This window comes from Macadamia integrifolia, chromosome 4 (genome assembly GCF_013358625.1).
Source record: "Macadamia integrifolia cultivar HAES 741 chromosome 4, SCU_Mint_v3, whole genome shotgun sequence".
NCBI classification, from domain to species: Eukaryota; Viridiplantae; Streptophyta; class Magnoliopsida; order Proteales; family Proteaceae; genus Macadamia; species Macadamia integrifolia.
Window position 1 is genome coordinate 31,963,913 of NC_056560.1, and position 13,809 is coordinate 31,977,721.

Here is a 13,809-nt window from a genome sequence, read left to right on the forward strand (position 1 = left end):
AGAGCTCAAAATATACCTAATTTTGTCACAATACTTAATAACAACACACCATTTGGGTGCCAATTATCAAGCCAAAGGAAGGTGTCAGATTCATAGCAATAAAAGAGCGAATATGATTTGAAACAAGAGATCGATATTTCAAGATCCTTTTCCAGCTTCAAGAGCATCTATAAGGATAAGAATAGTCCAAATGTAATTAGATTTGAAATGTTTGGAATACACCCACTCAACCCATATACTTTTCTTTTCTTTTCTTTTCTTTTCTTTTTTTTTAATTTTTTTATGCAATGCTCTAGATATGCTTAATAAAGCCAGCAATGTTTGATTCTTTGACCCTATGAAGACCAAGCCCCCCTTCTTTTTTTAGGAGGCAAGCCTTGATCCAATTCAAAGGATGAAGGAATGTAGGGCTTCATCACCCTTCCAAAGAAAAGATCCCATAAGAGACTCAATTTTAGAGGAGATAGAACATGAATATACAAACCAACAGACCAATAAATATAAGAATTTTTCACAACTGATCTAATGAGTTCAAGATGACTAGCAAAAGAGAGTAAGTTACTCTTCCATAATTGGAAGCCTCTAACGCAATCTATCAAGGATAGGTGAGCAGTGATAAATAGCCAACTTAGAAGAGACAATAATAAACCCAGATAGTTAACTGGGAGGTGGCCCTCAGCAAACCTCAGGTATCAATCAAATGGGCTTTCAGATGGTCAGAAACCCCTCAAAAAAATAGAATGAGATTTATTGAAGCCATTGCAAAGACCATACCTATATAGCAGAGAAGATGGCCAAAGTTTCAGAGATAGTCAATACTGATTGCTGATTAGCTTTAGAAAAGATCATCTGGTCAGCCGCAAAAGCTAATTGAGTAATCTTTAAATCTTTACATTCTAGAATTTGATGAATTGAATTATCCTTAGTCTTTATTATTAGGACTTTTGAGAGGCCCTATAGATGATTCAAAGAAGCCATGAGGAGAATCATTGACAATGACAGAGAAACGAGAAGATGAAATACAACACATTATACAATTGATAAAGTTTGGAGGGAAATCCTTCCTAAAATGAATTGACCAGTATAATCTCATCTAATATAATCAAAAGCCTTCTGAATATCCAACTTGAGGAGGATAAAAGCAGGATGGTTCTTTCAATCAAACCCTTTAAAATTTCATGGTAAATGAGGATATCATCAGTAATATTCCTACCAGGAATGAAAGCAATCTGATTACGATTACCAAGAGCATCAATAACCAATTTAAGTTTATTTGCAATAATCTTTACATAAACTTGTAGAGGAGATTTGAAAGAGAAATAGGCCGATAAGCTAAAACTGAGTTAGCCCCCTGATGCTTAGGCACAAGACAAATAAGTTTGGTTGACGCTCATAACCAAGGATAAATTAAAAAAGAAACTATGAATTGCTTTAATCATATCATCTTTTACAATATCCCAAGCAGCAATGAAAAACTCATAGCATCAAGGCCAAGAGCTTTCTCATATTTGTGGGACTTAATGGCAAATAAATCTCCTCCTTAAAAGTAATGGATGAAAGAATCCTCTGATGCTCAAGACTGACCTTAGAGAAGACAATATCCTCAGGGATAGGAATCATGGTTCTAGGGAAGGGGGACTAACCTAATTAGTTAAGTGAGAAACAAAAACAGCTTTGATCACCCCCGGATCAGGAAAAAGAAGAACCATCAGGGTTACTAAGATTGTAGATTGCATTAAAGACTTGTGGACTGATTACCAAGGGTTAACCACTTGATTTTAGACTTTTGCTTAAAATATCTCTCCTTTTGTGTTATTAGATCACCCAATCTAAGAGAAAAAGTCCCCTCCTCTTTAGATAAGCTCAAGTTTAATAGACATTTGTAGAATGATTATGTACACTATGTTTTTCAAGGGAAAAAGACTTATATCCGGGAGCATAGCATACACTAACACACCTCTATATATCTTTCCTCCCTTCCCCTGAAATGACCTCTTTCCCCTAAAATGATTCTTTTTCAGGAGTAGTCATTAAGTGTGTTTTGCCCGCATAGACTACGCTCCTAACTCTCCCTTTTCATTGAGGGTATTTTCTTTAATTCACTCTGTGCACAAGAATTGTTCAAGAAAATGATAATTCACAATGGCATAATGATAAGTCACTTTCAAATTATTTCAAAACCCTTTTTTTTACCTCTAACTTAAAAAAACTTTTAACAATAAGACAAGGGTAATCAAAAGAAGGTATCAAGTTCTAAATACACCAATAAATGTTAGGGTATCAAAATCAAATCAAACGGAATTAAAACATTTAAACCTGAACTGATAAAGCATTGAATAAATAGTTTCAATGAAATTTTTTATTAAACTGTTTGGTTCAATTTTGAACCATTAAATTGAAGATTTCATTTTGTTTAGAAATCGTTAAACCAATTATGTTGCGAACCAAATATACATGCTTAAAACCGAATTAAACTATTGAAGGGTTGCTAATGAACTTACTACCTCAAATCGGTAACAAATCGAGAATGAAACCATTGAAAACTATGAAATCTATGCCATTTACAAATCGAGAAATTGAAATTTTTTAGTAAATGGTTTTGGTTTCACAAACTAGAAGGATTCAATAAATAGTTCAGTTTTGATTTCTACCTACTGCATTGAATTGAATAAAATCAAACTGTTTAGACCAAAACCGTATTGTTTAACATCTTTATATTTTAGTAAAGCATCCATTTTCCCAAAGAAATAAAAAAAAGTACACGCTCCCAGGCCTAGCAATCTTTTACCTTAAATTATTAAAAATTAGGGCAAAAAGAAGGCTACCTGGTTGCGTTCCTCTATGCCTTCTCACTGTGTGCCGTGAAATGACATCTTTGTTGCCTGGGTGGATACCTATGTATAGGGGTGCCAACCAGTTGGGTTGGATTGATCTCAGTTGGGCCTACCTAGGCCCGGCCAAATTCTAGGGTTGCACTGTGAACGCCTGTCTAGCAAAATGGGCTTAGCTAGGGCAGACATGGTATGATTTATAATCAGGCTGGTTGGTCTCGGTCTATAATTGGGCTATCATAAACAGGCCTTAACCGGGATTTAGCTAGGCTGCGAACATGTTAATCCCTAAATGAGCTCTATACGGACCTTCACAATGTCGATGCAATAGTTGAAGTACTCAAGCTGACAAGCTTATTCCACTGAAAGTCCAGATCTACCTTAAGCATATCCTGCAAACCCTCTATTAATTCATCACCACAATTACATAAATTTCATTTTTAATATTAATTTTCTATTATTAAAGACTCTTCTTCATCGATCAATCTCTTGCTCATCTTGAAAATTATAACAAAACTACTTGAGCAAACCCACTTGGATTTTTTGCTTTACGCTTCAATTTTATTGGTGGCAAAATGGGGATTTCAAGTTGTATTGGTCGGGCTAGGTCGGGCTTGGTTGGGCTTAAAGAAGTCGGTTTAGGTAGGGCTTATAAATGTGTTGGCCCAGTCGGGCACCCGTCTGGCTACGTGGCTGCACCTGACACATTTATATGCTCGATCTGAACCGACTCCTTTAAGCCCGAACTAGCTCGACCCCTTTAATATATTTTTTTTAATGCTATTTGTATTTAGTGCTAATGCTATTGTGATAAGTACAGTTGAGACGGTGGTTGTTGTTATCTGAACATTCGTCTTTTTTGGGCATAGTTTAATTGATTTGAATTTTCTAAACTTGGGTTATGCAGACAAAGTTTAATTGACTTGAGTTACGTTGGTTAAAGACCAAGTACGTAACTTAGCTGCAATGCCCATCTTTGACTTAATCCATTTAAACTATGAGATCTTTCTTTACTATGCCCATCTTTGCCTCATTTTATTGGTATTTCCCTTCAACCCTATTTAAGAGACCAATTTTAAAGAAGATCCGTTTAAAATTAAATAGGCCTATAGCTCGGTTAAGGTCTGTTTAAAACTCAAGACCGACCGACGAGATTATCAATCGTACCATGGTTGTCCTAGCTAAGCTATGTTCACGATGTAGCACTAGAAATTGATCAAGCCCAACTAAACCCAACCAAGACCAGCCTGGCCCGACCGCTTGACACCCCTACCCTACCCATGTGTACGTCCTTTTCCATTAGCCCTAGTGCTGGCGATGAGACCATGCGACCAGGTATTGTTGTACTTTATCCCAAAAATTAAAAAGTGCATATGATTTGGGGGGGCATTTTTGTAGATTCTAGCAAAAGATGAGTTAGTTTTGTGATGTTATAGATGTACAGTAACCGCTCTCAAAACTTTCAACGGTTACAGAAGAATTGAAAATTGTTGTCACCATTCATTGTTCAGTCAAAGAAGAAATTTGGTAATTACCCGACAAAATCAGAGGTTTATGCAACATCTGTCCCTGTTTCCCTTTCAACCCCTCCATTCTCGTGTTCAAACTTTTCAAAGGAAGTCAAGGGTTAATCTTGTAAATTCCTCTCTACTTTACTTCACTCCCATGAATTCAATTATCCCTTTTCTTCTTCCTCTTCTATTTAAACAACCCCTTCCTTCTGTTCCGCTACCCTCACCTCGCCCTATACTACTCTTTTTCATTTCTTCATCTCTTCCAAATTCAAGCTTGTTTCTCTGTAGATTTCTCCCTTTGAAATGATGCGATTTAGGTACGTAATCATTCTATAATGTCTGTTTTTGGCTTTTGATCTTCTCTACAAAGTTATAAAAAAGCTAACAATTTTTTTTTTTTTTTAATTCTTTCAGTTCTGCAAGATTTCTTTCTTAATGATCTTCTCCTCCTTGATGACAGATTCAGTGTATCCGCAAGCTTGATTCAGAAGGATATCATGGCTTGAAGTACTTTTGATCATAAAAGCACAGTAAGTACTTCCTTGAATTCTCAATCAAACACTTTTCTTTTCAGAATTTGAATCTCTTCTTGCATGCGGTAGTGATTTTCTATTTTCTTCTGTTATCAGGATTCGGTTCTGGAGTTTAAAAAAGATCTTCATCATAGATGATAATAGTATAGAACTCGATCGAAGTTTAATTCAACTTCCGGCAAGGTTTTGGAAGGCAGCAGAGAAAGAGATGGACAAAAGAGGAAGCCAAGCCTATGTTCTACTTCTTTTCTTCTTACTTTTTAGCTTCAACGTTGTACTGAATGGAAAGGAACTCGAACTTCTTTTATCATTCAAAGCTTCTGTAAGCGATCAGTTTCAGTTTCTCGCTAACTGGAATTCCAATTCCAGTTCTGTCTCTTTCTGCAACTGGTACGGTATCACATGCGTCAATTCTTCACATGTTGTCTCTATTGAACTCTCTGGAAAGAACTTCACCGGAAAACTCTCTCCGTCTCTTCTCCTTCTACCTTCGATCGAAAGCATCGATCTCTCAAATAATGAATTCTACGGAGAAATTCCGTCGGCAACCTTCTTCTGTTCCTCGCTTCGATACCTCAATCTCAGCAACAACAACTTCACCGGTTCGATTCCTCACGGCTCCATTTCTGGCCTTGAGACTTTAGATCTATCCAACAACATGCTCACCGGCGAAATTCCTGCGGAAATCAGACTATTTACTGGCCTTAAAGTTCTTGATCTCGGTGGAAATGTCTTGCAAGGAAGCATTCCTAATTCCATAACGAACCTCAAAGAGTTGCAGTATTTGACGCTAGCTTCGAACCAGTTAGTAGGTGAAATTCCGCTGGAGTTGGGTCAAATGAAGAGTCTGAAGTGGATTTACTTAGGTTATAACAACCTTTCAGGTGGAATACCAAAAGAAATCGGTGAACTGACTTCTTTGAAGCATCTTGATCTGGTCTACAACAATCTCACTGGAGAAATCCCATCGTCACTCGGAAACCTCACTGATCTTCAGTACCTCTTCCTCTATCAGAACAGACTCACTGGCTCGATTCCTCGATCGATCTTTGAGCTGGGGAAGCTGATTTCGCTTGACCTAAGTGACAATTCTCTCTCTGGACAGATCCCCGAGCTTGTAAGTCAGCTAAAGAACTTGGAAATTCTTCATCTTTTCTCCAACAACTTTACTGGAAAGATTCCGGAAGCCGCGGCTTTTCTACCTCGTCTCCAAGTTGTCCAACTCTGGTCGAACAGATTATCTGGGGAGATTCCAAAGAACCTCGGAAGATGGAACAACCTCACTTTACTGGACCTTTCGACGAACAAACTCACGGGAAAAATTCCAGAGAGTCTCTGCAACTCCGGTCGCCTTTTTAAGCTTATCCTCTTCTCCAACTTCCTTCAAGGCCAAATACCTGAGAGCTTATGCCGTTGCCGAAGCTTACAGAGAATCCGAATACAGAACAACCTCTTATCCGGTGAATTATGTCCAGAGTTCACGAAACTGCCACTTGTTTACTTTCTTGATATCTCCGGTAATAGCCTCTCCGGCAGGATCGACCAGCGAAGGTGGGATACGCCCTCTCTTCTGATGCTGAGTTTGGCAAGGAATAAATTCGTCGGAAATTTGCCGGAATCCTTCGGCAGCGAGAAGCTCGAGAACTTGGACTTATCGGAAAACAGCTTTTCAGGAAGTATTCCCCGGTCTTTCGGCGACCTATTGGAGCTAGTGGAGTTGAAGCTCAGCCAAAACCAACTTTCCGGTTTCATCCCCGACGAATTATCTTCATGCAAGAAGCTGGTGTGTTTGGACCTCAGCGGAAATCAGCTCAGCGGCCCAATTCCGGTATCTCTCTCCGAAATGCCGGTTTTGGGTGAGCTCGACTTGTCGGAAAACGAGTTGTTAGGTGACATTCCACCGACTTTAGGAAAGGTGGAATCGCTGGTTCAGGTGAACATCTCTCATAACCATTTACACGGGAGGTTACCATCCACAGGAGCATTTTTGGGTATCAACTCGAGTGCTGTCGCAGGCAATGATCTCTGCGGAGGCGAAGCTATAAGTGGTTTAGCGCCATGCAGAACGGGAAAAAATCCTTTATGGTGGCTTCTCATCACTTCATTTTTAGTTGTTCTGGTTGTGGTCGCGCTTTCGCTTTCTGCCGTGGCGTTCATGCGACGTAGGAGTGGAGGGCAGCTCAAAAAGGTTGACCACCAGGATGGTACCTGGGAGTTGCAGTTCTTCGATGCAAGCGTCTCCAATGCCATCACGATCGATGATATCTTACTGTCTTTGAAGGAAGAGAATGTGGTCTCCAGAGGAAGTGAAGGAACATCGTACAGAGGAAAATCTGCCGTGCACGACTTACAGTTTGTTGTTATGGAGATAAATGATAAATCTGTGCCATCAACTTTCTGGGTTGAAATGACCGAGCTGGGAAAGCTTCAACATTTGAATCTAGTTAAACTAACAGGGATCTGCAGGTCAGAGAAGGTTGGGTTTCTTGTTTACGAGTTCGTGGAAGGAACGAGCTTGAGAGACATTCTTTGGGGTTTAAGCTGGGAGAGTCGGCGGAGAATGGCTATTCGGATCGCAAAAGCTCTTCAATTTCTACGCCATCGTTTGCCGAATTTTCTGATCGGAAACCTCTCGCCGGAGAAAGTGATCGTTGACGGAAAATCAGAGCCTCGCCTACGACCCTCCCTTCCTGGGCTCGTCGGTAGTGACTCCAAGAGTTTTCTCTCGTCAGGCTACGTCGCACCAGGTACGTTCCTGAACTCTGTACTTTTACCACTACAATGATCCTGACCAATCCCAAGCACAAAACAGTTATGTGGTCTGTTACAAGGATATTTTAGTCTTTTCATGATGACCGACACAATGCACTAAACCTATCCCTTGACCCCACCGCACTTCGATGCAGGTGGATCCCACTAGGATCTCTTCCGTGTGTGGTGCCACGTATGAATGGCTTTAGTTATTTATATACAAACTTCTCACGGGGACTTATACCTTTTGGCGGGACCCAACTGAAAATATGAAATACCCTTTTCCTTTTTAAGGGTTTTGAGCTTTTTTGACTCTTAAAAGCCCCACTCATGCACAGAGCACGCTTTGGGGACTGAAGTCCTGAAAGTCTGAAGGCGCAGAGCATATTTTTGTGTGCAGAGATAAGGGAGAAGAAGGAAATGGGCGAGGAGAGTGATATATACAGTTTTGGAGTTCTTCTAATCGAACTCCTTACAGGCAGAGGCGCAGGAGACACAGGATTTGGCGTGCACGATGGCATCGTAGAGTGGGCCCGTTACTGTTACTCGGAATGTCACCTTGACACTTGGATTGATCCTGCAATCAAGGGATGCGAATCAAAGTTTCAGAATGAGATCGTTGAGATTATGAATCTAGCCTTGCAATGCACCGTACCAGATCCAGCTGCCAGACCCTCAGCGACGGATGCATTCAAGACCCTTGAGTGTGCTACAAGGTCAAGTGCTTGCATATCAGGGCTGAAATTCTCAGCTATTATATAGTTTTTAAGTTTCTGTTTTCGTAACCTTTTTTTTTTTTTTTTTTTTTTTTTTTTTAACCCTCAAGTGCTTACTATAAGTTCTTACTTACATGAGTGTTACTCAATGTTTTGTTTGTTATTATGCCAACATACTAAAGAGTGTAAAAATGTAAATTACCAATCAAATGCCATCAGGCCATCATATGAATTATAGGTTTTTTGTCTATTTTTTTCATATGAATTATAGTTTTTTGTCTATTTTTTTTTTTATTCCTATCGTTTCTGCATTTTGTGATTGTAAAATGTACTCAGATAATACTTAAAAGGAGATCCACCCTTTCAGAGCTCTTCCAGAAGCTCCATTGCTGACGATTTTGTTCTTTCTAGACATGGCTTCAATGTTTGCATTCTCTTCTTTGTTTTTCACCCAAACTCCAACCCAAGATTGACATTAATCTCAAATAATAGGTTTCAAAGCTCCATTTACGAAGTGATAGTGTGATTTAGGCACCGTTTGACAACATTCTGTTTCTGTCGTTTCTATGTTTTCTTGTTCCCAGAAATGGAGAAACAACCTAAAAAGCGTTTGATAAAGTTGTTCTGTTTCACCCGTTTCTAGAAACATAAATCAAAATTTATGCCTATTTATAATTCTAGAAACGACTTTAACAAAACAAGTCCGACTAGTTTCATCGTTTCTAGAAGCGAATTTGAGAGAAAAAAAGACTGTTGTGCTCAATAAATCTCTCAACTATTTAAACCTAAAAATAGACAACCGAACCCTCTTTTACTATTGGGTTTTTTAGTGGCATTATGTCTGTAAAAAACATTTTGAGAAACAGGTTTATCAAACACCAAAAAATCTTTTTTTGTTTTCGAAAACGTGAAAAAACGTTTCTGCTATTTCTAGATATAGAGACGGTAGAAATGTTATCAAACGGTGCCTTAGTTTTGTTAACATTATAAATTTTTTTTTTTTTTTTGTTACCTATAATGTAGAAAGAATTTCTTCATTTGCATTGATATGGCATTATGATTGAACTCCTAAAACACTCTGAAACGATCATTATATATATATATATATATATTCATCCTTTCTGTTAAATTCTTAGGCAAGCCACGAAGTAGAATAAAGATCATTAGGTTATGGATTTGTTTCATTAGCCCGGATCCTTGTTTCATTGCAATTTGCAAATTTATGCGATTGATGGAAGAATTTAACTCTTTCTACCGTTACGCATTTGACCAATGATTCGGTCCTTCAAATGGGCTCAAAAGTGTTGGAGCCTTCCGAAACAATCCCTTGAAAGCAAGAATGGTGAAGTAATTTGGATGAATATGAATAAATGAAAATCGAGGGGGAAAATAAACACCAAAGTCAATTTAATCATTTGCCCTTATTATTACTACTAAAAAAATGACTTTCACTCGTTGACCATGTTTGTGATTGATGGGGAATTTTCTAGATAGGTCATATGTTAAATTTAATAAAATAATTATACCATGTGATGTATCAAGAGTCAAGAGTCATGCATAACCACTCTTTTTTCTTCAAAAGTCAATTTTAAGTCAATGTTCTTGAAAGAAAATTGACTTTTTAAGGAAATGTTTAAGCAATTTATTGAGAAGTGATAACTTATTATTTAGGTAGAAAGAAATGGTAAAACTTAAAGTGGACAAAAGATTTAGGAATTTATTCATAGTGGGCCATCACAATACAAACAAAAGGGGGGAGAGAGAGGGTTCCATCTAGACCGTCTCATCGTTCAGCCACCAATGGAGGAAAACTCGATCTAAAGATTTTAACTGTTGTGCAATTTATTATATATATATATATATATATATATATATATTTTTGGGTAAGTATGATTGTAAGATGATGGCATGAATATAAGATATGGGAGAAAAAACATTGCCAATTAAGCTGCGTTATCACATTCTTGTGCCTATTTCCCTCTTTCATATCAAATGACATATCCAGTCCTAATTGGAAGGAGAGAGAAAGACATAGAGAGGTGCTAATATACACTACGTAGCTAGACGGAGAACTCAATCCCATAATATATTTAAGAAGAAATTTTTATTACCATAATTACTTGCCCCTATATGTTAAGTATTTCTAGAGTCTTGTTTATGCATAATGATGTCCATTGATTGAAGAGATTGATTTCTCTTCACCTATATTTAATTTGAATATTAACTTAATCATATGAAATTTTATAGTCAAATAGTTGAAAGCCTTCCTCATCACTGTTGAGGGGAAGTATCTCAAAAATAAGTGCATAAAATTAACCCCCTCCCAAAAAAAAACTGCATTTCATTAAAATGAAATTGTATAAGCTAATTTCTAACGCTTACCATGCTTTATTTTATCTCAAATTTGACCATTAAGAGGATGTGGAGACCTCATCACATGGATGATGGACCACCTCATTTTGACCATGTGATTTGTTGGCTATATGTGCTAAGACAAACCCTAAAGAAAGGTAATGGTGGAGGTAGACTATAAAGTAAAATCATAAACACTGAAAATCATGATTTACTAGTCACATGTTCACCAATGAAACCTTATCATACCTTAACAGCTCTATAAGCATCACACAAGCATCATTTATGGTCCCTATCATCCAATTTATTTGCTAACTTTCATGACCTAATCTGATATTGGTGAGATAAAAAGGAGACAAGCGAGGAGGGCCGAAGAAATGGAGTGATCTCTGCCCAATGTCTTAAGGTTTTGGTTTGAATTTCGAATCTTTTTAATACGGTATTAGAGTTCGTAATTCTTTGTTTTTCTCCTTTCCATGTGCACAGAGATGTTTCATTTTTGCTACACATAAAGGAGTGTTGGGAGTTATAGAACTATAGTCTCACATCAGTTTATTGTTCAGATTCTTGGTGACTTGGAAAAGAGTCTTCTCTTTAAATCACATTCCTCACATGAAATGACCTCATTATCTTTTTATGTAAGACTTTCATTAGTCAATTTTGAATTTCATTTGCGTAAACTATCCGTTAGTAGAAAACGGACTATACCCGTTTTCTCACTTACAGCGTCCATATTGGGTTTGTGCTTACCCACATGGAGCACTCAATGGGGCTACTTAGACCCGCTAGGATTTCTACTCACTAGCTGGCCAGATCTGTATAAAAATAGAAATATGTCTAGCCATATAACCTTGACTATGAGAATAATTACTCTCTCTCTCTAATTGTGAGTCTCTAAGAATCTTCATCAGCGTCCATGGATTTGGAGAGTGAATTGTCTTACCGTATTAACTTCTTATAGCCTACCAAGATACCATAAAATTTGCAACATCAAGATTCGTATAGATCAACGCGTAAGTTAACCAGATCTTTCCTCCTCCATATGAAACGTCGTTGAGGTAACCTAGAAGCCATTTAGTTTCCGCCATACTTTTTTTTTGGTAACGTTATACAGTATCTTTTGATTCTATCCTCTCAACCCGCATGTAAAGGTTATCCTTAGAAATTGCTAGTGCACCCCAGCTACCAAATTAAGGAAACTCCACTCATATATGGATGTGGGATCCACAGATGTAGTAGCATGAAAGCATGCATTCCCCTATCCTTGGAATGCGCGTCCCTAGGGATCCACAGGCTTATGCCTTTGTGGCCAACAAGTGATAAGGTCTGTACTAAGTCGCCCTTTTTTTTCTTCTCTCTCTCTCTCTCTCTCTCTCTCTCTCTCTCTCTCTCTCAAGTTTGCAATTACTAGAGCAAAACAGTGGGAGTGAGACTTTCGGGGTGCAATAAAGAGGAGACCTCAACCCAGGAAATGAGGGAAAGCAAAGCTTTCTTCTCTGTCCTGATCTGAAAGATTAAGACAGGTATCCTAAAGCTGAAATCCACTGTCTCAATTGATCACTTGTGGGACATGAAGCCAGGGAACCTTATAACACCTTTTTAAACTGAAAGAAAGAAGTTTATATTAGTGGAGATCCCACTGGGAAGAGTCCCATCCAGAGGTTCCCCAATCTTTCTCTTCATCTTGGAAAGTAGTTGAAGGAGAAGAATTTGGAAAGAGAGAGATTAAAAAAAAAAAACGTTATCAAGTTCCCCCGGCTAGCCAGTTATTGTGAAACTAATATTATTCGTTCATTCATTTAAGTGAGAAAAAGGCATTCAGTCCCATAGTAGAGAAGGCCTTCATAGTTGCTGTCTCTATATGGTATCACTGTCCCTTTATTCCTTCCCCTTTCAAACCCTCAAAGAGACATTTCTCATTTAAGCCTTACTTGTTATTGTACAGTGCTTCACAGTCTCTCTCTCTCTCTCTCTCTCTCTCTCTCTCTCTCTCTATGGTTTCTGTCTCTATTATTCCTCCTTCAAACCTCAAAGAGGCATTTCTCATATAAGCCTACTTGGCACAGTGCTTCACAGGGTCTCTCTTGGAAGGTATTGATCAGTCCTTGAGAGGGAGGGAGAGGTGGACCATTAATGGTTATCGTTTCAGTTGATACTACTGTTTGTCTCATTGTCGGAGGGTCTTTATGATTTGAGGGAATCTACAACACCAACAGAACTAAACATGAAATGTCTAAGAAACAAACACAAGGAAAGGAAGCTAAGCAGCTTTGGCCAGGTGATGATCAGAGTCATTGGGCAATGGGATCGCAGTGAATACTGAGGTGGGAATAAATCATGAAGGTTCGTTTTCACCTGCTATATGTAGAGGGTAAGAGAAATTCCTGACCCTATCCAATGCAGTGCCACTAATTCTTACTTCTGATTGCGACTTATCTGCAACACTGACAAACATGTCTGGTTGTGGTTGTACACATTGATCAATCAAGACTTGGAAACCTTCGTAAGTATTCAGAGTCTTTCTTAGACTTTGGTTTTCATTAATTGTGAATTGAGGACTAAATGAGACATATATACATGTCTTTGACTCTCAACCCTAAACGACCTATTGTAAGTTGCATATACCAGGAAATTCAATATTTTTAGGGAATTTATTATCACTCCCCTACACTTGACCTATATTTACTAAAACTCCCTTATTTTTACTGTTTTATTGATACTCCCTTGCTTTTTATTTTAGAAAATTTACTGCGCCACCCTCTGCAAAATGCCACAATGATAAGACCACCCCTTTTGTTTCACCAAATTATTCTCAGACTCCTTACCGTCAGTCATGGTTAAGTCAAGAGATAAAATGACCGTTATACCCTTTTCACTAAGAAGCGTCCGTTGGCACTTGCAGCACTGACCTAGCATGTGCCACGAATAGCCACATGACTAGTATAGGCAGCATCAGCTATGGTCGAGGTTTTTCCCGCAGGCCTCATTCACGCCATCAAATAGCTCTGAATCAAGATATAAATCAAATCACCGATGAAGAAAGAATTTCCAAATTTTCCCTTTTTAATTATTGCAGAAACAATAAAACAAGAATCTAACTAGGGAATAACCA

At 38.2% G+C, this 13,809-nt stretch overlaps 1 protein-coding gene across 3 annotated transcripts; it reads left to right on the forward strand.

Moving 5' to 3' along the window:
* Positions 1–4,514: 4,514 nt before the first annotated feature.
* On the forward strand, positions 4,515–8,738 carry LOC122077228 (leucine-rich repeat receptor-like serine/threonine-protein kinase SKM1). Of its 3 annotated transcripts, none has more exons than XR_006139747.1 (5): positions 4,515–4,662; positions 4,806–4,875; positions 4,975–7,625; positions 8,108–8,583; positions 8,617–8,738. XR_006139747.1 is itself a non-coding variant. In XM_042643099.1 (4 exons), exons 3-4 carry the CDS (start codon positions 5,087–5,089, stop codon positions 8,389–8,391), a joined length of 2,901 nt encoding a protein of 966 aa, XP_042499033.1. In that variant the 5' UTR covers positions 4,516–4,662; positions 4,806–4,875; positions 4,975–5,086; the 3' UTR covers positions 8,392–8,595. The 3 variants fall into 3 exon arrangements, 1 of the variants encoding a protein (XP_042499033.1); XR_006139746.1 differs by having other exon boundaries at positions 4,516–4,662; positions 8,030–8,583; XM_042643099.1 differs by lacking the exon at positions 8,617–8,738 and having other exon boundaries at positions 4,516–4,662; positions 8,030–8,595.
* The last annotated feature ends 5,071 nt before the right edge of the window (positions 8,739–13,809 follow it).